The 27,999-nt window shown below is 46.7% G+C and overlaps 1 protein-coding gene across 2 annotated transcripts; it reads left to right on the forward strand.

Moving 5' to 3' along the window:
* Positions 1-3: 3 nt before the first annotated feature.
* On the forward strand, positions 4-27,988 carry TAF8 (TATA-box binding protein associated factor 8). Of its 2 annotated transcripts, XM_037519708.2 has the most exons (9): positions 4-62; positions 1,127-1,283; positions 4,278-4,376; positions 5,293-5,355; positions 6,217-6,341; positions 8,895-9,042; positions 10,407-10,549; positions 17,596-17,735; positions 18,034-19,888. In XM_037519708.2, exons 1-9 carry the CDS (start codon positions 18-20, stop codon positions 18,044-18,046), a joined length of 933 nt encoding a protein of 310 aa, XP_037375605.1. In that variant the 5' UTR covers positions 4-17; the 3' UTR covers positions 18,047-19,888. The 2 variants fall into 2 exon arrangements, with proteins under 2 accessions (XP_037375605.1, XP_037375607.1); XM_037519710.1 differs by lacking the exons at positions 17,596-17,735; positions 18,034-19,888 and adding an exon at positions 27,433-27,988 and having other exon boundaries at positions 18-62.
* The last annotated feature ends 11 nt before the right edge of the window (positions 27,989-27,999 follow it).

Consider the following 27,999-nt stretch of genomic DNA (forward strand, 5'->3'; position numbering starts at 1 on the left):
CATTACGCCAGAGCAAGATGGCCGACGCGGCGGCTACTGCCGGGGCCGGCGGCTCCGGAACGGTAAGGGCGGGAGGTGTGGGGCGGAAGCCAAGGGAGTCCGGGCATTCTTTAACTCTCCTCTAGCCTGGGCAGCCAGCTCATACCCAGAGGGCCAACCCCATCATGAGCTCCGAGTAGAGGAGGGTCTTTCAGGTCGGACTTGCCCCCCCTCCTCGGGACTTGGCGGCGGCCTCCTGAGTTGGGAGCCTGGGTGCTGATTGGCTCGTCCTGTGGAGGGGGTTGGGAACCCGGAACACCTCCTGATTGGTGCTAAGCGGCCGTTTGCGCCTTTTTATTGGCCAGCCGAGGTTGGGAGGGATTCCCGTTTCAAAATATTTAGCTTTCCTGATTCTCTGTCCTGTTATCCTTTGCCCTCCTCTGTTCAGCATCCTGTGTTTGTTTTAATTTTCCTTAGTGAGATGCTGTGGAGATGGGTGGAATGAGAGAGACGTTATTTTGTGTGTGTGTGTGAGCGATGGGCATAAATTTAATCGTGCATGTTTTTTCAGCTATATTTTCTGATTATCTATTAAAATAGAAAGTAAACAGCCATTTTATGTTATGGGAATTGTAAGGTTTTTTTTAAACATTTATTTATTCATGCATACAAGAACCGGGGTACAGGCCAGATGCGCGGGAAGGTGAGAGGACTCACCAGAGCCAGAGCGGGGAACAGAACAGGCAGACTGAAGAAATACACTGCTGAGGGGAGCAGCGGGCGAGACAGGAGAGGTCTGCCGCGCCATATGGGCCCCTCGCCGGCCGACCAGGATCGAATCCGCGCTGCAGAGGCTGCGGACAGCTTCACAGCGCTGCGTTCAACCGCCCGCACCACCAGCGGAAGCCCGGGAATTCTAAGCTTTATGTTAGGCAGAAAGACTGTCTTCGCATTTAGAGTATCCTAGGTGCTAGGTGATTACTGAACCAAGATCTCAAGTCTACACATCCGGGACGTCACATGTTATTAGGCATTAATAGTTAAGTATTTAGCAAAATCACCATTGCTTGTCATTATGTGTGAAATATGTGGTTACATCCTTGTCCTGTGGATGAAAATTCTCTCTTTCTGGGCTGCTGATTCACAGAGATCTGGAAGTAAACAGTCCACTAACCCTGCTGATAACTACCATCTGGCCCGGAGGCGAACTCTGCAAGTGGTTGTGAGCTCCTTGCTGACTGAAGCAGGCTTTGAGAGTGCTGAGAAAGCATCCGTGGAAACCTTGACAGAGATGCTGCAAAGTTGTGAGTACTGGGAAACATTAGACCTTCTAAATATACGTTGTGTGTCCTGCATTATGAAATTGTTGGAGAGGGTTTAAGAAGAAGGAGAGCATAAAAAATTAGAATCAGATAGACTTGGATATAAGTCATTTGTCTGCCACTTAATAGCTTGGGCAGGTCACTAAACTCCTTGAACCTCATTTCCTTACTTGTGAAGTGAGATAATTATTTGCGCTTCATGGAGTTATGCATAAAGTGAGATACATACATTAAACATTTGATGCTGGGAGCATTATAAGCTCTTGATGACTTGTAAGTGCTGTTATTATCACCATTTGCTTTCTACGCTCAAATGACTTAAGAGTTTTGTGGAGAGTCAGGATTAATGCCCATAAAAGAAATGCTACCATTTTTAATGTAAGCAATTATCTGATTTATAAAAAGATGCAACAGGGCCTCCCCGGTGGTACAGTGGTTGAGCGCTGGGTTGCAAAGCTGCCTGAAGCCTCCACGGTGCCGGTTCAATCCCCGGCTGCTCCCCAGCCACTGGAGGAGGGTCCCGCATGGCGCACAGACCTCTCCTGCCGCCCGCTGCTCCCCTCAGCAGTGTACTTCGGTCCTTCTGCCTGCTCTGCTCCCCGCTGTGGCTCTGGTGAATTCTCTCACCCTCCCACGCTTCTGACTATACCCAGTGCTTGTATAAATAAATAAATAAATAAATAAATCTTTAAAAAAAAAAAATGCAACAAAATTTTAAATGATACAAAATATCATTTTCAAAACAACATCAAAATAGGAGTGTCTATTTAACAACACTCAGCTCATATAACAAAGCAAATAGGTGAGTAGAATAACATTGTTCATGCTATAGTTAGTTAATAAACTGCCAGTAGAGAAAGTTGGTTGTAGGAAAATAGAGGAATTGTGTCTTAAAAGAATTAGAATCAAAAAACTCGAAAATCATGGGGCAGCCGCACAATGTTGTACCTGTGGCTTAAAAAGATGGGGACACAAGATACTTATACCCCAATTTCTCAGTCTCAGCAGCTGCACAGTTATACCAGGGATACACTTGGCATACAGATTGACTGCACTAAATCCAGATTGGCTGTATTGGAGGAATTGATAAAGTTAGCATCAACCAGGAGGTAGTAAGGTGGGACTAGCTATGTTTTATCTTGGAAGAATGAGTAAGGGTATTGGTGACTTCTCTTTCCATGAGTGGGACCCCTTTTTTCCTTTCCTTTTAGGCTTTATCCTTTTCTTTAAGCCACTGATTTCTGAGATTGCAGCATTTGCTTTACAGACACATACTTCCTTGCTTCTTTTGCTTCCCCATTTTCTGTTGTACTCCCGTTTCTTCCAGAATCACCCCACATGCTACCATTTTATATAATCAAATGCTATTATTGTGTGATATAGAGTGAGGGTGGATAAGTTTTACAGAATGGGAAAGAAAAAAAACACTTTTTGTGTGTGTAGAAGAACTGGGGTCTAGACCAGAGGTGCAGGGGGTGAGGATTCACCAGAGACCGAGTGAGGAGCAGAACAGGCAGATTTTCTGAAATACACTGCTGAAGGGAGCAGCGGCCGAGATAGGAGAGGTCTGCTGTGCCATATGTGGGCTAGCTTCCTTGCCTGGGATCAAACTCAGGCTGTAGTGTTAATAGCACTGAGACTTAACACCTAGGCCACTAGGGAGGCCCTCCCACCCCCCAAAAAAAATAGTTTTTAAAGAAAATATCTTGAGATTTAGTAGAATAGGCTCACCTAGACGTTTCTGCATATACAGTGCATTTTCCTGTTGGGCTCTTTTTTAAGATGAGAAATGAGAGAATTTCAGGCTTTAGGTGGGGAGCAATAGCTATGAATGGAAGCGAGAGAAAGATTTAGGTAGAGGGAGAAGTTGAACTGCAGTGGAAGCTATGCAGAAAATTGGCCAATTCTGTGAGAGCTCTGGAGTAGTTATTAACCCTTGCCTTATCCCACATCAGACTGAGAAGGCCCTCCCTCCGGACCCTAGCCTGACCAGTCACTAAATGTGGGCTGCCTAAGGAAGGGCATTGTCTGGGGCAAGGTTGCTTTCTAGAACTGATGTTTAGAACTTTTGATACCAGATTTAGGCCTCCCTAGTGGCGCAGGGGTTAAAGTCTCAGCGCTATCAAGCTACCGCCAGCCACTGGGGCATGAGTTCAATTTCCAGCCAGGGAGCTAACTGATAGCAGACCTCTCCTGTCTCGACCACTGCTCCCCTCAGCAGTGTATTTTATACATAATAAAATACGTAAATAGTAACTACCCAGTCCCATCCCCCCAACCCCTAGTAAGTTCTAATCTACTTTTTATCTTTGTGAATTTTCTTTTGATATGTACCTCATTTAAGTGGATTCCTAAGATAACTGACTTTTGTATGTGACATGTTTTATTGAGCATAATATTTTCAAGGTTCATCAGTGTTGTAGCATATGTCAGATTCATTCCTTTTGAAGGCTCAATTACTATTTTGTTGTATGTACATGCTACCTTTTTTTTTTTTGAAAGATTTATTTATGCATAGAAGAACTGGGGTGTAGGCTAGAGGTGCAGGGACAAGGGGTGAGAAGATTCATCAGAGACAGAGTGGGGAACAGAACAGGCAGACTGACTGAAATACACTGCTGAGGGAGCAGTGGGCGAGAAAAGAGAGGTCTGCTGCACCATGTGGGTCACCTCCCTGCCTGGGGATTGAACTTATGCTGCAGTGGCTGCTGATAGCTTCATAGTGCTGAGCCACCAAGGAGGCTCCCATGCTACATTTTTTATCCCATTCATCTGTTGGACACTGGGTTGTTTCCACCTTTTGGCTACTGTGAGTGCTGCTTCTGTGCACACTGGTGTACAAGTATCTGTTGGAGTCCCCACTTTCAGTTCACTTGGGGGTATATCTGGGAGTGAAATTGCTGGCTCATGTGGTAATTCTTTGTTTAACTTTCTGGAAACTGAGACTAAGACTCTGTGCCTTTGATCCTTTCCTAGACATTTCAGAGATTGGGAGGAGTGCCAAGTCTTACTGTGAGCACACAGCCAGGACCCAGCCCACATTGTCAGATATTGTGGTTACTCTTGTTGAGATGGGTGAGTACGTCTGCGCTTTCCAGGTCTTTTTTTTTAAGATTCATTTGTTGGGCCTCCCCTGGTGGTGCAGGCGGTTGAGCGCAGCACTGTGAAGCTGTCCACAGCCTCTGCAGCGCCGGTTCAATCCCGGGCCGGCCGGTGAGGGTCCCACTTAGTGTGGCAGACCTCTCCTGCCTCACCCACTGCTCCCCTCAGCAGTGTATTTCGTCAGTCTGCCTGTTCTGTTCCCCACTCTGTCTCTGGTGAATCCTCTCACCCTCCCACGCATCTGGCCTATACCCTGGTTCTTGTATAAATAAATAAATTAATTTTAAAAAAAAGATGTATTTATTTATGCATACAAGAACTGGGGTACAGGCCAGAGATGCGGGAGGTGAGAGGATTCACCAGAGACAGAGCAGGAAACAGAACAGGCAGCTAGACTGAAGTACACTGCCGAGGGGAGCAGTGGGCGAGTCAGGAGAGGTCTGCTGCCCCATGTTGGTAGCTCCCTGGCTGGCTGGCCAGGGATCGAACTCATGCTGCAGAGGCTATGGACAGCTTCACAGCGCTGTGCTTAACCCCTTGCACTGCCAGGGAGGCCCCCACTTTCCAGTTCTTTAAAGCATCTGAGCGGGAGTTATGAGAGAGGAATCCCAGGAGTCAGCCACGACTGCTCAGTGTTCTTGAATTCCCTCATGTCTCTTGGTTTGCTTTTAGCTTGAGACTGTTAAAGGTATCTCACTCTCTCAATCACAAGAGGGTTCCTATTTAAGGGACCTGCTAACTCCCTATCGGAGAATTCTGCTGGAGATTCTTTTGAGTGGCAACAAAGCTCTTGAGTTTGGAGTTTAAGCTGTTTGTCCACAGCATCACTCTCTTTCCATGTTCAATATTCAGTGGTCTGGGCAGTGATTTTTGGTTTCCTGTTTCTTAGGATTCAATGTGGACACTCTCCCTGCTTATGCAAAACGATCCCAAAGGATGGTCATCACTGCCCGTAAGTGACTTTGAACTGAGGTACTCAGTAAGTGCCCGACTTATGCTTATGGACTGAATCAATTAGCTAGGGCAGGGGTGGGTGTGCTAGTATTTGACTTTATTACAGGGTGATCTTTATTGGACTAGTAGGATTAAGATGTGAAGTTCAGTCACCAGAAAGGTAAACTGTCGCTGAGAAGTTGTGCTATGGCCCAGCAGAGTAATTAATGCTATTTTAAAAATGTGAAAGTTCTTGTTCTTCCTTAAATCAAGGGTCAACTGTGGCCTGTGGGCCCGACACAGCCTGCTGCCTGTTTTTATATGAAAACAGCCATATTTACTTACCATCTTTGGTTGCTTTTGTGCTTTAATGGCAGAGTTAAGTAGTTGTAATAGACTGAGGGATTTGCAAAACCTATAATATTTGCTATCAGTGCCTTTACACAAAGGTTTGAAGACCTCTACCTCAGATAAACTGAGCAGGATATGACAAGTTTGGGCTTGTTGGACCCAGCGAAAATTCACTAGATTTTTATCCCCCCCATCATGATTTTCCTGCAGGCATCTTTTTAAGAACTTCCCTCTCAGAGGCCTACGCTTCCTTACACTGGCCCATTGTATGCCTTTGTTATCTAGGGTCTGTGGAAAGAGCGCCTTGGCATCATCTTTATGTCACGCTTAGCTGCCCAGTGTCACTCAGTCATCCAGCAGGGCTTGGGGTGACTGTCTCAGGTTTTTAAGCCACTAAAGACCTTTTACTGATAGAAGTAAAAAGTGCCTGTTACATAGAACATTGAGGTCCAATGTTTGAAAAAGGTGGGGTTTGAGGAGATATCTAAAGCCTTGGGTGGATAAATAACCAGTTGTGACTCTGTTGCAGCTCCAGTGACTAATCAGCCAGTGACTCCCAAGGCCCTCACTGCAGGGCAGAACCGACCCCACCCACCGCACATCCCCAGCCATTTTCCCGAGTTCCCCGACCCCCATACCTACATCAAAACTCCGGTGAGTGACAAGGTCATGCGGGGAATTGAGGGGAAGGAAGAGGGACAGGACTGATGCAAAGCACAGAGTCCATTCCTACTGTCAGGCTGGAGTCCCAAAGTTTGTGGTGACAAGGTAATTGCCACACAGCTATTGCCCTTGACCTGTAGTCTTTGTATGAGTGTCCTAGGACTGCTGAAATGATGTGCCACAAGCTCAGTGGCTTAAAGCAACAGAAATGTTGGGGTGAGTTCATGCCACCTAACCTGTTCTGAGGGTTAGAACTTAAACATTGCTTTTGTAAGGGGGACACAATTCAACATTGTAACAGAACTCGGAGTATCTTTCCTTATTGGGAAACAGTCTGGCAAAGGAGAATTAACAAGGAGATGGAAGCCAGCATCAGTTTTGCCTCTTCCACCAAAACACAAAAGTGCCTAGCCTCATGGAGAAGAGACTGGAAGGATAATCCACCAAGTGTTTGTAGCAATTCTTAGTGGGATTACAGGTAACCTTTGTTGTTTGGTGTGTATTTTGGTGAGTTTCCCCAACTTTCCATCATAGAAATCTGGGGAAAGGTCTTACAAAACATAGTAGTATCATGAAATAGAACTTATCAGAACTCTGAGTTCTAGGTCTCCTTGAGGATGAGTTGAGCTGTCATCGGTGGTTCACGCTGTTCTGTTTGCTGGGCTAGCAGTTTCACTTCCCTGCGGGAAGGTGTGGTGTGCAGAAGAGTCCCCAAGGTCTTCCATACACTTCCTCTGTCCCCTGTACACACTGTATGTGGTGCAGATAATGGCCACTGTGCCAACTGTTAAGGCAAGTTCTCCAGGACTTTTCTCCATATCTGAGGCTGTGGGGAAGGACAGAGAAGAAGAACAGAAGCAGCACAGCCATTGCTCTTGATCTATAGTCTCTGTCTCAGTGTCCTAGGGCTGTGGAAATGAAGTGCCACAAACTCAGTGGCTTAAAACAACAGAAATTTATTGTCTTAGTTCCAGAAGTTAGAAATCCAAAATCAAGATGTCGGCAGGGTCCTGCTCCCTCTACAAACTGTAGGAGAACCCTTCCTTGCCACTTGTAGTTTTGGTGGTTGTAGCAATCTATGGTAGTCTCCTTCACACCAATGTCTGCCTTCATTTGGTTTATTCTGTGTCTGTCTTCATGTGACAGTCCTTTTAAAATTACACCAGTCCGGTTGGATTAGGGACCCACCCTATTCCAGCATGATCTCACCTCAACTGACTACATGTGAAATGACTTTCCAAGTAATAACCCTATTCTGAGGATTAGGACTTCAACATAACTTTTGTAAGGAGCACACAATTCAACCCTTAACAGTCCCTGACTTTTGTACTGTATCACTATCGGCAAAAAAATTACGCACATACTTCAGTATATGCTCACTTATTTATGTGAATAATATAGTATACATTAAAGATAATCTGACTCTTATTAAAGGTTTGGAACGACTTTGTCCCTTCTCTGTTTGCTTTTTATTTTTTGGAACTTGGTTTAATTCTTTAGACTAATAAAGCTGGAGGTCTGATTCTAAGATCAGTTTTTTAGATACTTTAATGGCTGTCATCTTTGAGAAATATACATTACAAAGATTTGTACATCATTATGCTTAAGTCATAAAACTAAATCTGATGAATTTTGTTAAAATTTATCTATTGAAATTAATTACTTTTTGAATGCCAGACATTCGTCTTTAAAATAATTATAAAACTGGCATTTTAACATTTCTAACAAGTTTGTTCAAAATCTCCTCACTTCTTCGTTTTGGGAAGATTCTTAACAAGCCAGAAAAATCCTGTCTCTGTGTTTAAGTAAAAATGTGGGGTCTGTACAGGGACATAGTAGAAATGTCCCCACATCCTCCTTTGAAAGCCCTATATCGAGACATCTATCTCCATGTTAATGAAGAGTAGTTACTTTTGGGGTCATTGTTTAAAATGTCACCTTTATCATCACAATTTAAAATATTTTGGCTGACTTCTTGTTCTGAGTAGATCACGATCTCTTTTCACTCCCCAAAGAGCAGGAGGGTGAGACCTGCCATTTACTTCAGTTGTGCTGATGTTAGCAGCTTCAGTCTGTAGTCATTTGAGGCAGTCTTTTGGAACAACACGTGCATTTTTGAGAGGGTAAAACAAGATACTGCAATCCACAAACCCACTGAAGCAGCAATGCACATGCTGCAGGATGTCACATTACACTGAAGGAACAAGGTGGTCCCTGTCGGGGCTCCCTTGCCCAGGATTCCCACTTTTCTTCAGGACGTGTCCTGTGCCTGCAGTCAGCTGTCATGGGAACTAAACGAAGGCCCAGGACAGTCACTAAATACTTGTACGTTTCTTACATTTTAAAATTAAAAACAAATTTTAATGGTAGTTACATCTTTCTTTCTGCCTTTCCACTGCCCTTTGGGGCCCTCTGCTCTAAATGACAGTAGCAGGCCATTTAGGAGTAGAGAGTAGAAGGACACAGCAACAGCAAGGCAGGGACAGGAGCAGAGCAGAATGACCTGTGGGCCTAACTCTTGTGTCTTTGCTGTTCTCTTTTTAGACATATCGGGAGCCTGTGTCGGACTACCAGGTGCTGCGGGAGAAGGCTGCATCCCAGAGACGGGACGTGGAGCGGGCGCTCACCCGATTTATGGCCAAGACGGGGGAGACTCAGAGTCTTTTCAAAGACGACGTCAGCACGTTTCCATGTGAGAGCTCTCCCCTTGCCAAGCCCTGTCTTACCTTTTGAGAAAATCACTGTCTTCTCTTTCTCTCAGCCTGGTAGAAAGAAACGTAAGGTTTGTCCTTTTCTTGGGTGCAGCTTCTTCTTCAAAATTCTGACTCCTTTCTCAGATCTCAAGGGCCCTGTCCCTAAGTGATGACTCCAAAATAGTAATGGGATTAGCTGCTTGAAGTATGTTGAGTTAACCTCATGTGTGACTGAGCCCCAGGCATTAGTGAGTCTCAGACAGAAGAGACACCGGCGTCAGGGGCCAGGGCAGCTGCAGAACATCTGCCAGGCTCTGCCCTTCACAGTGTCCTCTCACAGGGGCATCTCATTTACTATCTCCTTGTAGCACTGCCATTCATCTGGGTGGCCAAGTTACTTCATGAATAGGCCTCAGTTTTTCCAGAGGTGAACAGGGAGATCAATTTGGTCATCAAGCTTCTACTCTTTGTGCCTGGCTCTGGAATAATTGCAGCTAACAGCTATTAAGTGCGAGACGCTGTGCTAATCATTTCACATTATATCGCGCTCCTCCCCACCAGTCTCCTGAACATTTAGGAACTATTACCACCTCCATTGTAGGGAAGCAGGATTTATAGGGAAGAGAAATGAGGTAAGTTGCCTCAGGTCACACAGCAAGTAGGTAGCATTCAAACTTGGCTCTTTCTGATTTTAAACCTAGACACATTAAGAATAATGTGTCTCCTGTAACAATAGTGTGTCTCCTGATAACAATTCCATCATAGAAGTACACAGAGAGACTTCCTCTTAAATTTTTTTTATTATCAATAATTTCTTTTTATCCTCAATGTTTTTTGGAAGAACTGGAACTGGTTTCTCTGAAGTGCCTTCTAGCTCAGTGGATAAACATTCAAGGAGAGTTCTCAAGTGTAGTTTTTGAACTTGAGTTTTTTAGCTGAAGGAGCCAATTTCTCTATTCTAGAAGTGAGGCTTAGAAGGTTAAACTGACCTGGGGTACAAGATCAGTAAGTGGATATTTTGCTCAGATTCAGTCCTAATTCTGTATCTGGTAAAAGTGAAGCTCTGAAACCATTGTTGGAGATCATATCCCACTCTGCCACTTTATGGTTGGAGAAGTCACTTACCCTCGGCCTCAGGCTCCTTCTCTGTGCAAAGGAATTGGTAATTGTCCTGAAATAGGGCACAGGGGAGGGTTAAAGATAGCAAGTGTGAAGTCTGTGGAACATTGCCTGGCCCAGGATAAGTGCTTGAAGCATTAACCTTTATTGTCATGTGGTGCTGCTCACTAAGCTGTTGTCAGGCCCTAGGCCAGCGGCAAGGACTCCATGACAGTGGAATTGTGCCTCTCTTCCAATTCCCCAGTGATTGCTGCCAGACCTTTCACCATCCCCTACCTGACAGCTCTTCTTCCATCTGAGCTGGAGATGCAACAAATGGAAGAGACGGATTCCTCAGAGCAGGATGAACAGACAGATACAGAGAACCTTCCTCTTCATATCAGCACGGTGGGTCCTCCCTTTTTCATGCTTCAGAGTACTCCGAGAACTAGTCCACACTGCTCTCAGTCTGCCACCCTGGGAATTGAATGTGACCTATCACAGGTCTCTGGTTTTATGTTAGGGCCTTGCACGATGAACTTAGGAGCATCCACGTGTGACCTGATCTCCACCTTGCGACCTAAGTCCGTATCCTAGGCACTTATTCATTCAACAAATACTGAATGCCTGCCAGAGCCAACTGTGGGGAATTAGTGGAGACAAATTAGATGAAATTTCCTGCTCTCCTGGAGCTAAGGAAAAATAATAAACTCGAAGCTAGGAATTAGGTATGGGCATTGGGGGAAGGTTATTAGATAGGTTAACTGAGCAGGTGACCTTTTTTTTTTTTTTTTTGCCAATTTATTTTATTTTATATATTTTTTTACATCATTTTTCATTTAGAGGTTGACCTTTGAGTAAAGGCCTAAAGGAAACAAAGCTTGCACCTATCTGGGAGTAGACCTTTTCTCCGAGAGAGCAGCAAATGTAAAGGTGGAGCTTGCCTGCAGTGCTGAAGAACAACAGAGCCATCAGGGTGGCCATGGTGGCATGACCAAGGGGGAGGTAGCAGGGAATAAGGTCAGAAAGCATGTGGGGAATCCAATTTTAAAAATTATATTACACACCTGGGCATTTTCTCAGTTAGATGGGGAGCGGTGGAAGCGCTGAGCAGGGGAGGGCCAGGCGCTGGTGTGGCTTTCCTGGCAGGCTCAGTCATGGTGCCGTTTGAGGGGAGACCCTAGGGAAGAAAGGCAGCAGCAGAGGGAGCAGTGAGGAGGGTGTTGCACTAAACTAAGAGATGGTGGTCAAAGTGAAGGTGATGAGGCATGATCAGAAAGTTATTTGGTCAAATTCTAGATTGTTTTCAGAGCAGAGCCAACTGGCAGAATGGATGTAGGAGAAAAAGAGAGTCAGAGAGAACTGCAAGGCTTTTTGCTTGAACAACAAAAAGTGGCGTAACCATCAGCCAGGGTAGGGAAGACTGAGTGGAACAGGTGGGTGGGGGATGCCAGGAGTCCAGGTTTAGAGGAGTTAAATTGGAGATGCATATTAGCCCTCCAGGGGGTGATATCAGGTGGTAGGGTGGTTGTGAGCATTGGGAGTTCAAAGAGCTGTTAGGGCTACTGAAGTGAATTGGGGCATCCTCAGCATGCAGATGAGAGTAGATGAGCTCTCCTAGGGAGCAAGTGAGGATAAAAAAGAGGTGCAGGGACTGATTCTTGGGATACCTACTATTTAGAGGGAAAGGAAAGTGGGAGCTCGAGGCGATAGAGAAAGCATAGCAGAGAGGTGGGAGATGAAGTGGGGGAACATGGTGTCCTGGGGACCCATAGAGGAAAGTGTTTCTGGAACAAAGAATGATTAGCTGTTTTAAAAGCTGTGTTAGTTACAGTAACATGAGAACAGAATCCGTCCCTGAGATTTGGCTATGTGAATGCATTCTGTGTCCTTGACAAGCAACTTCAGTAAGAATGAGAGCAAGAACCTGGAGCAAATTCACAGAGAATGGGGGAGTAGAAATTGTAGTTGGTGAGTATAAACTTGCACTGTCTATTACAGTAGCTGCTAGCCACATGTGGCTGTAATTATAATTAATAGGAATAAAACTAAAAATTCAGTTATTTAGTCTAGTTGCCATCGGGGCAGTACAGATGTGATCATTTATGGAATCCGAGAAAGTTCCATTGGACAGCACTTACATAAGTGATCATTTCAAGGAATCTTGCTGTAAAAAGAAAGAGAAATGGAGCAGTAACTGAAGGGTGAAAATGAAGGAGTTAAGGGAAGTGTTTTTATTTAAGACAAAAGAACAGAGTGTTTATATGCTGATAGGAATGATCTGGTGGAGGGGGAAATTGATGCAGGAAAAAGAGAAACATTTGGAACGTTGTTCCTTTGTAGGTAAGAAGGCATGGGGATCTAGTGCCCAAATGGAGGGGTTAGCCACTTTAGTCTCACCTAGGCTATGAGTTAGTGTATGTGGGCACTGAGACAGAGAGGGTGAGATGTGCCCTTGGGGACGTGTGGGTATTCTTTTCTGCTTTTCAAGTGTTGTAAAGGATTAAGCCATTCTTGCTTCTACCTTTTGGGAGAGAAAGTACCAATTGGAGTCACAGGACTGCTGGAAGCCCTAATGCCTTTAAAGCATACAGGCCCCTATTGTCAGGTTACATCATTCCGCCATCCTTTAAGATCAGTCCTGGCTTTTAAGCAAAAAATGCTGTAGTAGTTGTAGTTGGGCCGAGTGTTCTTTGGTCTCTGTGATGCGATGCGCCGAATGCAGCCAGCAGCTCCAGGATGGCCAACGTGTGCTGTCTCAGTTATTCGCTGAAGGTCTTCCTTGCTTGTGCTCATTTCGTTAATGTTGAATTATTTCTTTGAGAATTAGGGCTGGGAGCCTATGGCTTTACATAAAGCTGAGGAACTTGTTACTCTCCGCTTCTGTTTTGAATTCAGTTCATTTGGTCTGAGATAGGATGACTGGATCATGGACTGAAAGGAGGTTCACCTTATGAGGAGGAATCTTCCAAGCAGATGTCACCAGACATTTGTAAGTACAATGTAGTTAAAGGGCTTGCAGATGTGTTTTTGAACAATCCAGGTAATGATAAAAGTGAGGTCACAGCGGTGAGTGAACTGACGATGAGAGAATGCAGGGGCTGCCTAAGGACTCCTGGATACTGAGGGGCTAAGCCAGACAGCAAAGAGGGGTGACTCTCAGAGTCAGACTGACCTGGAATTCAGACTGTGCTCCTTTCCAGATAGGTGACTTTCTTCATGTAAGCCAGCATCTGAATGTTTCCTCACATATACAAATAGAAATAGGAGCACCTACCTCCTGGGGAAGAGAGGGCCTGGCACACAGCGCTCATGGCACCTTTGTTCCCTCCCCTACTGTCTTAACCACATAATCTGTTAAAAAATTAAATTAAATTAAAAAGATTCCAAGAAAAGGATTCTAAAAAATTTATATGCGATTGCTTGGACTTGTTCTTTTGTTGGTCTGGCAAATTCAGAATGTGTGTAAAAATTCAGAATGTACAAAAAGATGTATGGTGATGATTCTTCTCCAATCAGACGTTCCCTGTCTCCGCACTGCAGCCAGTGGTACCAGTCTCTGGTGTGTCCCAGAGACACTGTATTTTATTGTTTTAAACACAAATAACAAATCCCACGGTTTTCCCCTGGCTTTTTTTCCTTATCGATTAATCTTGGTGATTCCATACAAGGAACTTCTTTATCGCTCACCACTTTGTGGCATCCTGTTGTGTGGACGCCATTTAATTTAACCAGGTCCCTGTGAACATTTAGGTGGTTTTATTTTTAGCCTTTATAGACATTGTTACAGTGAGTTGGTATTAAAATTAGGATTTCATCTGTGGTTGACACTGCCTCTCTCAAGGACAGTCTGCTGTCAGCTACCTACTGATGTTAGGTAGTTGCTATGGTTAACCTGGTCCTGGTTCCTCCGTGTACTTGAACATAAAGGAGTATTCGGTGTTTTGTTTTGTTTTTTTTTTTTTTAATTAGAGGCATGCTTTATTTATTTTATTTGTTTGTTTGTTTTTTATTTATACATGCACTGGGTACAGTCAGAAGCGCGGGAGGGTGAGAGAATTCACCAGAGCCAGAGCGGGGAGCAGAGCAGGCAGAAGGACCGAAGTACACTGCTGAGGGGAGCAGCGGGCGGCAGGAGAGGTCTGCGCGCCATGTGGGACCCTCCTCCGGTGGCCGGGGAGCAGCCGGGGATCGAACCGGCGCTGCAGAGGCTGCGCGCAGCTTCGTAACCCAGCACTCAACCGCTGCGCCACCGGGGAGACCCAAGGAGTATTCGTTTTAAGTTAGTGTATAGTAGAACGTCTTTTCCTCAGACATTTGAACACTCTGCCTTCTGCAGGTGACCTCAGTGTCTGAACTTCTACTCCTTTGTAAACCGACCACAACCATTTACTCGGCAGGCATTTATTCAGTACCTAGTGTGTGCTGGATACTGTTCTGGGTGCTGGGGACACATTGATGAACAGAACACAGTTGCCTTTTGGGAGCCTGTGTTTGGCAGTGAGGGAGAGACTGTCGTGCTAACATGAAGAAGTCATTAGAAAGCTTACATGAAAGTGCCGTGGACGGGAACAGTGGAAAGACCCAGGTAGAAGGGTGGAGGTTTTGATTTAAGCAGGGTGCTTGAGGAAGACATCACTGAGAAGGGAACTTGAGCAGAAGCTTGAAGGAGCTGAGGGAGTGAACCATGTGGCTGTCTAGGGAAGAGTATTCTGGAAAGGGAACAGCCCGGAGGCCAGTGTGGCTATGGCTGAGGGAGGCTGGGGAGAGGAGGAAGGAGTCAGGTCAGGTAGGGTCTTTTAGGCAGTTTTACAAACTGGCTCTTCACTGGGTGACTTGGGGTTATGGGGAGTGTGGAGCAGAGGAGGGACATATCTTCAGGGGCCGCTGCTGCCATGAGAATGGACAGGAGTGGGGCATCAGTTACGAAGCAATTATGGCATCTGAACGAGAGAGCCAGAGGTGGGTCCCCTCAGGGCGGCTACAGTAGACCTAGTGGAGTTGGTCAGATTCTGCCTGTATTTTATTTTATATATTTTTTTAAAGATTTATTTATTTATTTATACAAGCACTGGGTATAGTCAGAAGCGCAGGAGGGTGAGAGAATTCACCAGAGCCAGAGCAGAGAGCGGAAAGCAGAACAGGCAGAGTGATGAAGTACACTGCTGAGGGGAGCAGTGGGCAGCAGGAGAGGTCTGCGCGCCATGTGGGACCCTCACCCGGCGGCCGAGGATCGAACAGGTACTGCAGAGGCTGCGGGCAGCTTTGCAGCCCAGCACTCAACTGCTGCACCACCGGGGAGGCCCTCTGCCTGTATTTTAAAGGAAAAGCAAAGAAGTTTTCCTAACAGATTGGATGTGAGATGTCAGAGAAAGAAAAGCCAGAATGACTGTGGAGTTGTAGGCTAAGAGAGGTGCCGACAGCTGTGATGGGGAGGACTTTACGAAGAGAGATTTTGTGTACTGGGAGGGTCAGGAGCTCAGTTTTCGGCATGCTAAGTTTGAGAAGCCTGTTTGACACTCAGGTGGAGATGTCGAGTGAGTAGTTGGCCATGCAAGCCAGTAAGTCAGCAGGGCTGGAGAGGTACCTGGGAACTGTGGGAGTGAGGATGATACTAAAAGCTGAGGCTGGATGCAGACACCAGGTAGGGGTCTCGATAGAGCTCACTGGCATTGCCTGCATCTGGCGTTTCCAGCTCAAGGAACTTCTGACAGGCCTTTCTGTTGACCCCCTTTGTACAAATCTAAGCTTGATAACTCATTTCTGTTATCTCCTACCCTCCCTTCCCCCATCTCAAGGTTGCCCATCCGAAAGAGGCAAGAAGGTGGCATTTTCTCATGCTGTCCTTGGGAGAAGGACTGATCCATGTCCTGGCCTGTGAGACGCAGTGAGCTGAGTGGAGGCAGCCCCACTCTAGCAGCGATCTCTGCTGTCTTTTCAGCACCCCTAACTGTGTCACCTCCATCCTTATTATCTTAGGAAACACTTAAGTCATGGTTGAAGTGAACTTAAGTAACTTTGAACATGGGGTGCTTACCATAGAGAAATAATCAGGGAAGTAGGGGGTGAGTTACAAAAGTAGGCCATTAAGAGGTTGCGAACGAAATACCCAAGGCACATCTGGTTGTGGTCAGATTTTGTGTCTGGACCTGATCTGGCAGGAGCTAGGGTGATCATGGGACACTGGCTGTCAGGAGCTCTTCCAGAGGCCCAGGAGGACTGAAGGTCACCTCGTGGTCACACCAGGTGTTGGGGAGGGAAAGCACAGGAACTCTGGATACAGCAGAGAACAGCAGTGATGGGGTGATGTGGGCAGTGTGCAGGGGAGCCTGGAGGTGAGCCAGTTTCTTCAGGCTTATTGAACCTGAGAGTGGTGTCCCTGTCCTAGGCCAGCTGTACCTTGGGGACCATGCTGTTCATTTCAGGCCTCTGCTCTGCTGTTCTTTTGCCTCAAGTTACAAAACAGGACTCTCAGTGGCAGGGCCCTGGTCTGTCACCAGAGGGCGCAACCCAACTGCTTCTGCTCATGTAGTCATTAAGGTCTCAGCTCCTACATGGAGTTCTTCCCCCGCTTCCTCTGTAGTTCCTGCTCATTTTAAAGAACTTGGGAAATAGGAGAGAATATAAATAAAGGCGTATCAACCATCCATATTCCCAGACTCCAACCAACCATATTCCCAGTTTTTAAAATTTCATCATGTTCTTTTCTTTGTGTGAATACATACCATTGTGATTTAAAAAAAATCTTTTTAAAATTGGGATCATAGTGAATACTTGTAATTTAGAGACTTTTCACCAAATCACACATTCCTCAGAAAGCAAGCTGTAAGAGATGTGCTTCACGGGTTGCAGATAAGAATTATTGATGACGCCTCCATGTTGGTACCTGCAGCTCTGCTTTGCCATGATGGAAACCCTCAGGACTCAAGTTTCTGGCCTTTACTGCCATAGGGTCATTGGTACCAAGTTGCAAGTATCAGATGTTTGAAGACTCGGGGGCAGCGGGGTTGGGGGGGTTGTGGATCTGTTAGGATTTACATTGGCTTTGGTCCAGGAGATCCCCTGTGCACGTGACTTGTTCTGATCCTATGTGTCTGTCCTGCAAGGCATCAAGTGTACTTCTTTTTCTGTCCACAGTCTGGGCTTCCTCCCTGAAGCATCTGAGTTATTGCCTCTGGTCCCCCAGCCTTACCAGGTCTCTGTCCTTTCACGTCCCTGTCTTCTCACGAGATTCAGGGTTTTGTGTATTCTACTGTCAGAGCTGTCACTCTCGCCTTCCTCTACAGCTGCCGAGGCCTCGTTTCCCTGGGGCAGAGACAGATTCATCAGAAAGAAGGTGGCCCTGGGGCTTCTAATTTCTACATGAAAGGAATGCTGATAGTTGTTTGTATTATGGGCATGATCTCTTTCCTTATGCCGTTGGTGTTTTGCTTTATTTCGGCTTTTGCTCAAAGGATGATTCTGGAGCTGAGAAGGAGAACACCTCTGTCCTGCAGCCAAATCCCTCCTTGTCAGGAAGCCGGAATGGGGAGGAGAATGTCATCGATAACCCCTATCTGCGACCTGTGAAGAAACCCAAGATCCGCAGGAAGAAGTGAGTTGGAGGCTGGGGTGCAGAGAAGCCTCTCTGGCCAACCAAGGTGGTTTCTCTGATCCTTCGCGGAAAAGAGAGGCTCACCAGTAGGTCTGGACTTTGAGGAAAGCTACTCTGGTGAGAGGAAATATTCCCCCTTTTCTTCTTCTCACTGTCTCCCATATGTACCTCTTATTCCATAGAGGTTGAGTGTCTTGCAGCCGGGGAACCAACCCTCACAGCCCTGGAGTTGTTCTCCCATAGAAGCATAGCTGGGAGGGCTCCACCAGGCAGGCCCATGGATTCCTCTTCTTTCTAGGTCCCTCTCGTGAGCTGAGAAGGAAGCAGGCCTTGTTAGAGGGATGTGGACGCCGCCCTCCAGGGGGAGTTAGCCACTCGAGGGAAGAAGAGAGAGTGGCCTCTTCGTGGTCAAGCAGAGGCTGCCCAGGGTGTGATGGGGCATGATTTTAATAGCAAACTCTCTGTTAAGATGACCTCTTCTCATTGGATATTTGGGTTGAGGAAGCTACAAAGGTAATAACTAAGTTTTCTTAATCAGCCAGGCCATCATACAGGGCATAGGAACCCAGCTGGTGACTTCATTGATTATCACAAGATTTGATTCCTTTGAAACCTGAAGTCCAGGGAAGATGGCAGGAAAGAAAGGTCTCTCTCTTTGTTTTGCTTACTGCCAGAAAGACTGTTTGCCTGCTTTGTGTGTCAGGATATCTGGACCCCTTTTACTGACTCACGATTTGTGGCAGCTGGTTTTATCGTCCCAGAGCTTCATTCTTACTTCTCTCCTCACTTGGGCTCCAAGTGCCCTGTTGATGTGATCAGAGGTGATTTTGTTAGAAACAGATGGCCCTGATGTCACAGCCTAACCTGGGCAACATTTTCTTGAGGGATTTATCAGTTAGCATCCCACTGTGGAAGGTGTGCTCAGGGGACCTTCCCCCCACCAATTCCTGCCCCTCCTGATATAAGATGTTTTCTCTGACAAGAGCCTCATGCAGCAGATATATTATGTTGTAACTTGTTGGAGGAACCCAATTGTAGACAACAGGAAAAGGATAGGGTAGGGGAAGGGGTCGGGGTCAGGGTTTGAGGGCTGGGCTGGGCCTTGTCTTCTGAAAGCTGAGAAGCCTGGCCAGTCTGCTGGGAGACTACAGTGCATGGAAGGCCTGTGTGTTCTTCCAGAAGCAGGTCTGAATTTGTTCAACTTCTTTGTCTCCTGAGAAAGATCCTCTGAACCAAAAAACAATTGTGTAAGGAAGACGCCAGACAAGCTGATGGCCTTTGGCTGATCACTGAAGGAAAATATTTTAAAGCCAAATCCAAGGAAGAAAAATGCCAGCAACACCTGAAAGTTAACATAAGATAATGGAGTTCACTGGATTGCATCCTAAAGTCCCTGTCGAACTTTGCATAGACCTGGCTTCTGTGGTCATCTCTTAATCTTCCATCCTCTTGTGAATTTGAAAACTTTTTATGAGGAACTATGTGACCTGATGGCAGGCCCCATGTTCCTCTGGCCTCACTGATCTCTAGGGCACTCCATCCCACTGCCTGGAAGGAAAGAGCTGCTGCCAGTAACAGAAGCGGGGTGCCAGGGAAAAATTTGGATTCCCCAACTGGACCAAATAAGAGTTTCTCAGGTATTTGGTGACCTGAAACGCTTACACTTGAACATAGACTGGGTCTGTGCTGACCCCATAGGGTCTGTAATTGCGCTATTGGTGATTGTTGGCCTGTCTAGTTTAAATACTGTCCAGGCGTGAGCTCTGGTGGATGCAGGGCTGAAACCATCACAACTCTTGACAGCCATGTTCCAGTTGGCAGGGCACAACTGTGGTACCTCTTGCCAACAAAAGCCTGGTGAACGCCATGTCTGGGGGATGAAGTGGGATTTGGAGAAGAGTTACCATTTCTGCTGCTGAGACTTCAGAGGCTGTGCTGCTGTGAGTCTGTTCTGGATGAAAAATAGTGGTTAGTTGACTTGAAACATTGGCCCAATTATTGTGTAAAAATTGTGTGTAATTAACTGTATATTTATAAATTTCTATTTTTATAAGTTGGGAGGGGGGGATTCTGGAAGGGAAAATGTAGTAAACAGAGCCAGATTAAGAATGCAATTGATGATCTCTTAATAAAAGTTCATAATAAAAACTTTGTAAATGAAACAATTACCAGCTTCGAACCTAATTTGTATTCATAAATTAGTGCAATTGGTAAAGAAGTAGGGCTGTATAAGCCCTTCCTTTGGACTGTGAAAGGTATGCTCAGGTGCCCTGAGAACTGTCTAGGACTTTTTACTTTGGAAATTTTTTTTTTTTAAGATTTATTTATTTATACAAGAACTGGGGTACAGTCAGAAGCGGGGAAGGGTGAGAGAATTCAGCAGAGCCAGAGCCGAGAGCAGAACAGGCAGACTGACCAAATACACTGCTGAGGGGAGCAGCGGGCGCAGCAGGTGAAGTCTGCGCGCCATGTGGGACCCTCGCCAGCGGCCGGAGATCAAACGGGTTCTGCAGAGGCTGCGGGCAGCTTCGCAACCCAGGGCTCAACTGCTGCGCCACCGGGGAGGCCCTACTTTGGAAATTTTTTTAACACTAAAGAGGAAGGTATAGATATATTCCCTATGTGTCCTTCACCCACCTTCAACATGTTTTTCAATTCTCTTTCATTTGTTTCTCCCACCTTTTTTCCTTTGGTTTTTTTCTTCCTGGAGTATTTGTTAAGGCAAATCCCAGTCCTGTGTCATTTAATGCAGATGCCAGTACGTATCTCTGCAAGATCTCTCTAATTTTAATCTTGAAGTGATTTCATATTCACAGATACTGCAAAAAAAAAAATGTTCAGGGAGGTTCTGTGCCCACTTCCACCAGTCTTTCCCAGCTGTGGCATCTTGTATAACTGGAACAGTATCACAACTGGGAAATTGACATTGGTACAACCCACAGAGCTTATTCAGATTTCACCAGCCCATGTATGCTTGTGTGTCTGTGTATCTGTGCAATTTGAGTAGATTTGTGGAACCATCAGCACAATCAAAATACACAACATTGGGCCTTCCTGGTGATGTAAGGGGTTAAGATGCAACCCATGAAGCTATCTGAAGCCTCTGCAGCATGAGTTCAATCCCCAGCCAGGGAGCTACACACATGGCACAGCAGACCTCTCCTGACTCGCCTGCTGCTCCCCTCAGCAGTGTATTTTCAGTCAGTCTGCCTGTTCTGTTCCCCACTCAGTCTCTGGTGAATCCTCTCACCCCACACTTATACCCCAGTTCCTGTATGCATATACAGGCGTATACCTCAGTTCCTGTATGCATAAATAAATCTTTGAAAAAAAGATACACAACATTCCTTTCACCACAAGGCTCCTTAATGCTATAGCTTCATAACCACATCCACTCCTACCAGGCAGCCATTGCTACTTTCCATCTCTGTCATTTTATTTAAAGAATGTTATAGAAAGTTTGTAACCTATTAGGATGGATTTTTTTCCCACTCTGAGTAAGTGAGAACCACCCACCTAGGTTCTTGTGTGTATCAATAGTTTCTTTTTACTGCTGAGTAGTAGTGCACTGTGTGAAGGTATTGGTCACACATGGAGGGTCAGCTAAGCTTGTTCCAGTTGGGGCTTTTATGAAGAGAGCAGCTGTGAAGACCCATGTGTAGGTTTTTGTTGTAAGCCTGAGTTTTTTTTTTTAAGATTTATTTATTCATGCATACAAGAACCCGGGTACAGGCCAGATGTGCAGGAGAGTGGAAGATTCACCAGAGACAGAGCAAGAAACAGAACAGGCAGACTGACTAAAATACACTGCTAAGGGGAGCAGTGGGCCAGACAGGAGAGGTCTGCTGTGCAATGTGGGTATCTCCCCCACCGGCCAGGATTGAACCCATGCTGCAGAGGCTGCAGACAGCTTCACAGTGCTGTACTCAACCTCCTGTACCACCAGGGAGGTCCTGTAAGCCCAAGTGTTTATTTTGATAAATGCCCAAGAACACAATTGCTAGGTCCTGTGGTACCATATTTAATTTTTTGGTACTTATTTAATTTTTTTTTAAGATTTATTTATTTATGCATACGAGAGCTGGGGTGCAGGCCAGAGGTGTGGGGGGTGAGAGGATTCTCCAGAGACACAGTGGGGATCAGAACAAGCAGATCCACTGAAATACACTGCTGAGGGGAGCAGCGGGTGAGACAGGCAAGATAAGCTGTGCCATGTGGTTCACCTTCCTGCCTGGGGATCAAACTCATGCTGCAGTGGCTGCAGGTAGCTTCATAGTGCTGCAACTTAACCCTTTGCACCACTAGAGAGGCCCTATATTTAATTTTAAAAGGATCTGACAGTCTGTTTTCAGAATGACTGGGCCATTTTGCATGCCCGCTAGCGATGTGATAGATCAAGTATTTTTCCACATCTTCACCACTATTTGTATTACCATTGTGTTTTAAATTTTAGCCATTCTGGTAGGTGTGTGGTGGTGTCTCTTTGTGATCCCAATCTACATTTCTCACTGACTCCCTGCTGAACATCTCCTTGCTTGCTTCCTGTCTCCATATCCACTGTAGTGAAATGTCCATTTGCCCATTTTCTAATTGGTTTGTTTGGGATTTTTTCATATATTCTAGACTCAAGAACTTTGTTTTTGAGTTGGCTCACAACTGCTTTCTCTCACTCCATGGTTTGTCTTTTCATTTTCTTCCAAGGTCTTTTGCAGAGAAGTGGTTTTTTGTTTGTTTGTTTGTTTGTTTTTTTGTTTGTTTGTTTTTTGCAGAGAAGTGTTTTCATGAAGTCCACTTTATTAATTTTGTTCTTTGTGGGTGAGGAATTTAATCAAGAATTCTGCAACTGTGCTTTTGTAAAGGACAATGTTATTCCCTCGCCCGATCTCTTCTGTTGCTTTTAAAATTATATCTGAAGAGGGCCTCCCCCTTGGCACAGCGGTTGAGCGCTGGGTTGCGAAGCTGCCCGCAGCCTCTGCAGTGCCGGTTCGATCCCAGGCTGCTCCCCTGCCACCGGAGGAGGGTCCCACATGGCACGCAGACCTCTCCTGCTGCCCGCTGCTCCTCTCAGCAGTGTACTTTGGTCCTTCTGCCTGTTCTGTTCCCCGCTCTGGCTTTGGTGAATTCCCTCACCCTCCCGCGCTTCTGACTGTACCCAGTGCTTGCATAAATAAATGAATAAATCTTAAAAAAATATATATATCTGAAGACTAATACTAATTGAGAACTTAGCTCTTGCTTGTCACTGGCCTAAGTGTTTTACATATACTGACTCACAATTACCCCAAAAGTGAACGTTCTCGCTGCTCCCAGTTGCAGTTGAGCTCACAGCAGGTCAGTAACTTCCCCCAGTCCACTTGGCTGCAGTCTGCTCTGGAGTCTAAAGTTTGTTTCTACCTTTCACACTCTTGCCTTGTGACTCTGTAGTCCTGTTCCCCACATATGTTGAACACCAACATGTGTGAGGTGATTCCCACCACACACCCACACTTCTGGGGCAGTGGTGGGAGGAGAAGGACACCCGAAATGGAAGCAGTTAAAGGAGAGAGTGAGGCCCAGCTTTCTTCCCCTGCTGTCAACTCCTTCCTTGACAAGTAGATGAAGGGACAAAAACCTTTATGAAGGCTTCAATCACTTTATGCATGATGGATCTGTAACAGACGATTAAGGAGACTAAGAATTTCCTGGTGCTTGGAGAGTGAAGATCTTGTTAAGGGAAATGCCAGTGGCCTTTCTCACTGCCCTTGGGACCCCTGGCACACATGGGCTAGAACAACTGTGGGTCTGCTCTAGGGGTTGGTGTTGCTACTGGATAGAACAGTGTGTTCCAATATGAATTGCGCTACTCTAACAAGAGGTCCCCCAAACACAGCACTTAAGACAAAAGTATATGCCTTCTACAAATGCCTGGATAGGTGGGGAGGGCTGGCTGGGGTGGGCGGTGGTGCTGTGGTGTAGTTCTCCTGCCCCCAAACTCCTCCCTCCATCACCTCGGGTGCTGCTGTGTCCATGTCTGGAAGATGAGTCACATTCGAGGGGGAGGGATAGAGGAGGGGAAGAGGGGACCTGTGTGCAGAGGAGACCTAAGACCCAGAAGCTGTACCATCTTCCTGATGTGGCCCCATCAGGCTGCAAGGGGAGCGAGGAGATGTGGGCTTTAGCTGGGTGGCTCTGTGTCTAGGTCAAATTTAGGAGCCTTGTCACCATGGAAAGAATGAATTTGGGGGACAGCTGGCAATTTGCCACAAATGAGGTTTGGGCTCTGTGCCCAGGAATGTGTGAGTGGGACAGGCAGTGAACCTCTTAACACTGAAGCCACCTGACCAGGCACCCTTGGTCGAGCAGGGCCCAGAGGCTAACAGTCAGCTGCTCCTTTGGGATCTGGGCCCTCAGTGAAGTGATTTGACCTCACCTGTGACCCTGATGTCTGCCCCTTCTTCAAAGTTGTTCTTCTGGTTTGCATGACATTGCCCTCCTTTCCTTGTTAGACCCCCTTTCGGCCTCCCTTTTCTTTGCTGTATGTCCCCCCTGACTCACCCAGCTATGGGTGGCCCCCAATACTCCTCTGTTCCTCCACCTCCAGCTGCCACCTTCCCAGGAGTCCTCAGCATCCGCCTGTCTGAGCTTGCTCTCCATGGAGCTTCTGTCTGGTTATACTTTTTTTTAAAGATTTATTTATTTATGCATACAAGAACTGGGGTACAGGCCAGAGATGCAGGGGGTGAGAGGATTCACCAGAGACAGAGTGGGGAACAGAACAGGCAGATTGACTTAAATACGCTGCTGAAGGGAGCAGCGGGCTAGTCAGGAGAGGTCTGCTGTGCCATGTGGGTATCTCCCTGGCTGGGGATCAAACTCATGCTGCAGTGGCTGCAGAGAGCTTCATAGGTTGTGTCTTAACCCCTCTGCCACCCGGGAGGCCCAGTCTGGTTATACTTTTCATGAGCTGGTCAGGCTGGGTTAGGCTCACCTTTTCCCCCACATCAATTCCACTCCAGCTGGACAGAAATTAGAAACAGAGAGGCCAATGGCTGGCCCTTGAGTGCTTGCCTTGGGCCAGGACCACGGGCTTCACAAATTGCCTCATCCTCCCAGTCACTGGCCTAATCACTCTAGAAGCCTCATTCTTCATCTGCATTATCAGTCAGCCTTCTGCCCCCCTTCCTTTCTTGGAGTTGTATGTTGCAGCTGTCCCTGCCTGTGTCCCTGGGGTCAGGCCCCTCTTCCTCCCAGCACTGGCTTTGTCATTTCCCTTCCCTTGCACTTTTCCCTTCTTTTTTTTTTTTTGCATGGAAGAACAGGGGTGTAGGTCAGAGGTGCAGGGGATGAGAGGATTCACCAGAAACAGAGTGGGGAGCAGAACAGGTGGATTTACTGAAATACACTGCTGAGGGGAGAGGAGAGGTCTGCTGCGCCATGTGGGTTAGCTCCCTGGCTGGAGATCTGAACTCAGGCTGCAGCTGTGGTAGTGATCAGATTTAACCCCTATGCCGCCAGGGAGGCCCCCATTGCCCCCTTTTCATTCCAAGTCTAAACTGCCCCATTTGGCTTCCCAGGTGTCTAGCAATTCATTGATTCTTTTGGATAACTCCTGTTTCTTTCATTTGTTCAACAAATATGGATCTGTGCCTTCTGTTTTGCCAGGCCCTGTGCCAGGATGTAAGTGTGCTGTAGTGAGCAAGGCATGGTCCCTGCCTCCAGGGAGCTCATTCTAGTGGGAACACATGCAAAGGGAACAAAACCAAAACCATTGCTAAGTGTGGAGAGGTGCTAAGAAGGACAAAAGCAGGAGTCTTTGTGGCTTGAGGGAAAAAGGTCATTCTCACCAGCCTGCATGCGTCCCCTGTGCTGTCACTGAAACTTATGTCCCTCCATCCCAGAGAATACTGATCCTTCCCTAATTCACTCATCAACAAGCAGTGATTGAGCTACATGTGCAGGTGCTAAGCCACATGTTCAGATACTGTGGAGAATAAAACATAGCCCCAACCTTCTCTGATCTATGGCCTAAGGTCATAGCTCCCAGACTACAGACACGCAAGGTCAGGTAGTGAGTTAGGGTCCTGAGAGGAAAGCATAGTCAGTTGGCTGGGTAGGATGACCTCGAGAGGTGTGGGCAAATTATGGGGGGGTGTAGTAACCTGTGTGAGTAGTAGGAGCAGGGGACAGGACCAGAACCTGGGGGGAGGCTTGTGTAAGAGCCTTCTGTCAAGAGCTGAGATGATTTGCTGAGGGGCTCAGTCAGCATGGAGCAGCTTTGCAGAGAGGGAACCAGCTGAAGAAATTAATGCCTTGACCTCAATCTTCTCTCTACCACCTTTGGTATCCTGCCTTTCTCTGCAGGTTGGAAGCAGGCAGTGTGGGTCAACCTCTTAAGGGCCCAGTATGGTTGGATTTGGAGAGGCAGATGAAGGGAGCTAGGTGGCAAAGGAAAGGCTATTTTAGGAAGGGTGGGTGAGGGAAGCTGCCTTTGAGTGGGGATGGATGCATTGATGGGGGAGCATTCCAGGTGAGGGGAGAGCAAGGGCAGCAGCTCTGAGGAGGGAGTGTGCGTGTCCCTCCAAGATCAGGGGCTGTGTGTGCCTGGAGAGGAGTAGGAGAAGGGGCAGGGAGGAGCAGGCATCACGCTGCACAAAGCCTCCTAGGCCTGAGTAAGGGTTTTGGCTGTTAATCAGCGTGAGAATTGTAGCAGGGGAGTGACAGGGTTGACTTGACTGGCTAAAGGGTCATTCTGGCTACAGGGGGGTGTTCTGGCTCAAGGGCACATAAAAGGTGATGTTCCTCTTCAGTTTGTTTCATGTAGTTCAGCCAGTTCCATCCAAACTGGAGGGGAGTTGGTCCTGGCTTCAGGAGAGCCAGCAAGGTGGAGAGTACAGACTGAGCACCAGAGAGAGGGAAGAAAAACACCCGGACAACTCCCTTCCCTCGGGTGGTGGTTTGCAGGTCGTCAGGGAGACAGAAAAACACAGGAAGTTGTCTAACCCCACTTAGCTAGACAGAGAGGAACAAGTGTCAATAGAGGGCTGGACTTGAGGATTTAAGAGCTGAAGCTCGAGCTCAGCTCCAAATGGGGGGTTAGCTAATGAAGCTTCCAGAGGAGGTAAGAGAGGAGGGGGAGGGCCAAGATAGCTTTAGGGAAGGCAGGAAGGCAGCTGACAGGAGCATTATTGGGCTCAGCCTGAGAGGACTAAGATATGGGGTGCTGGCCTGACAGCCCCAGCACAGCCCTGAGACCCCTGTGCCTCCTATAACACCCTCTATTTTGAGACATGCCTGGTATCCGCTATGCCCAGCCTCTCCCTTGTAAGGCTGGCCAGAAGAGGACCCCTCCATGTCACTGGGGCCTTTAGCTTGTATCCTGGCTGGGCAGATTGGGGTTTGGAGCATGTTGGCCAGCTCCACACACTGGGATTGCCCTGGGAAAAGAGTCATCAGAACTGCTGGGCCTTCCCACTGGGGATCCCTGGGGTCCAAGGCCCAGCCTTTAAGCTCCCTTACCCAGGTGAGATCCTGATGATTAGAAGTCATTTTGTAGGTGCAAGAGGAATGATCTCAGCCTGAAAGAGCCCTGAGGGGCCCCAAATTCTAATTCTCTTTCTTCTGAACACCATTATGCATTCATTTATGAATTTTCTTCAATCATTGATAGTGGCTTGAAGAAACCATTGATAGTAGCTTGTCATTCTTCTGTTTCACTCAGGCTCATACTGAGACAAGTACTTAATTCTCTGAACATCCACTGACAGCGAGTGCCCAGGTGCAAGTGGGGGCAGCTGGCCTGGGGGAAGGATCCGCCATGGACACTCTCACTCCAGCAAACAAAGTCAAGGTATTTTTCCTCCTCTTGGAGCTGGCAGCTGGCCCTTCATCCATTTTATTACAAGCATTCCACTTTCTTCTTTACTAAAAAAAGTTTTCACGTTTGAATAGATAATATATGTACACAGGATAAAATGTAAACAACAGAAAAAGATATGTGATGACTAAGCATCGCCCTCCTCCCAGATGCTACCCGTGCGTTAATGTCAATATTCTCCCCCAAGTATTCTATGCATCAAATGCAAACCTTGTATGTGCTTCCTCCCTCTTCTGCACAATGGGAGAAACTGTCTGAACACTCCATGATTTCCCCCCACTCCTCGGAGGATCTTTTGGCGAGGGTTCCACGTTAGTAATAAAGAGAGTCTTCATTGTTTTGTGACTGCACTGTGCTCCCATGGATGGCTCCATCATGACTGCATAACCAGTTCCTAGTCGTACTTTCCAG

The sequence above is a fragment of the Talpa occidentalis genome, unplaced genomic scaffold (genome assembly GCF_014898055.3).
Source record: "Talpa occidentalis isolate TD23 unplaced genomic scaffold, MPIMG_talOcc4v2.1 talOcc4.2, whole genome shotgun sequence".
In the NCBI taxonomy this organism is placed as follows: domain Eukaryota; kingdom Metazoa; phylum Chordata; class Mammalia; order Eulipotyphla; family Talpidae; genus Talpa; species Talpa occidentalis.

Excerpts from the sequence above, each read along its gene's own strand:
- TAF8 (XM_037519708.2), top strand. The coding sequence starts at position 18 with ATGGCCGACGCGGCGGCTACTGCCGGGGCCGGCGGCTCCGGAACG. Across the intron at positions 4,377-5,292 it reads GGTTACTCTTGTTGAGATGG|GATTCAATGTGGACACTCTC; the intron begins GTGAGTACGTCT and ends CCTGTTTCTTAG. Across the intron at positions 5,356-6,216 it reads AAGGATGGTCATCACTGCCC|CTCCAGTGACTAATCAGCCA; the intron begins GTAAGTGACTTT and ends ACTCTGTTGCAG.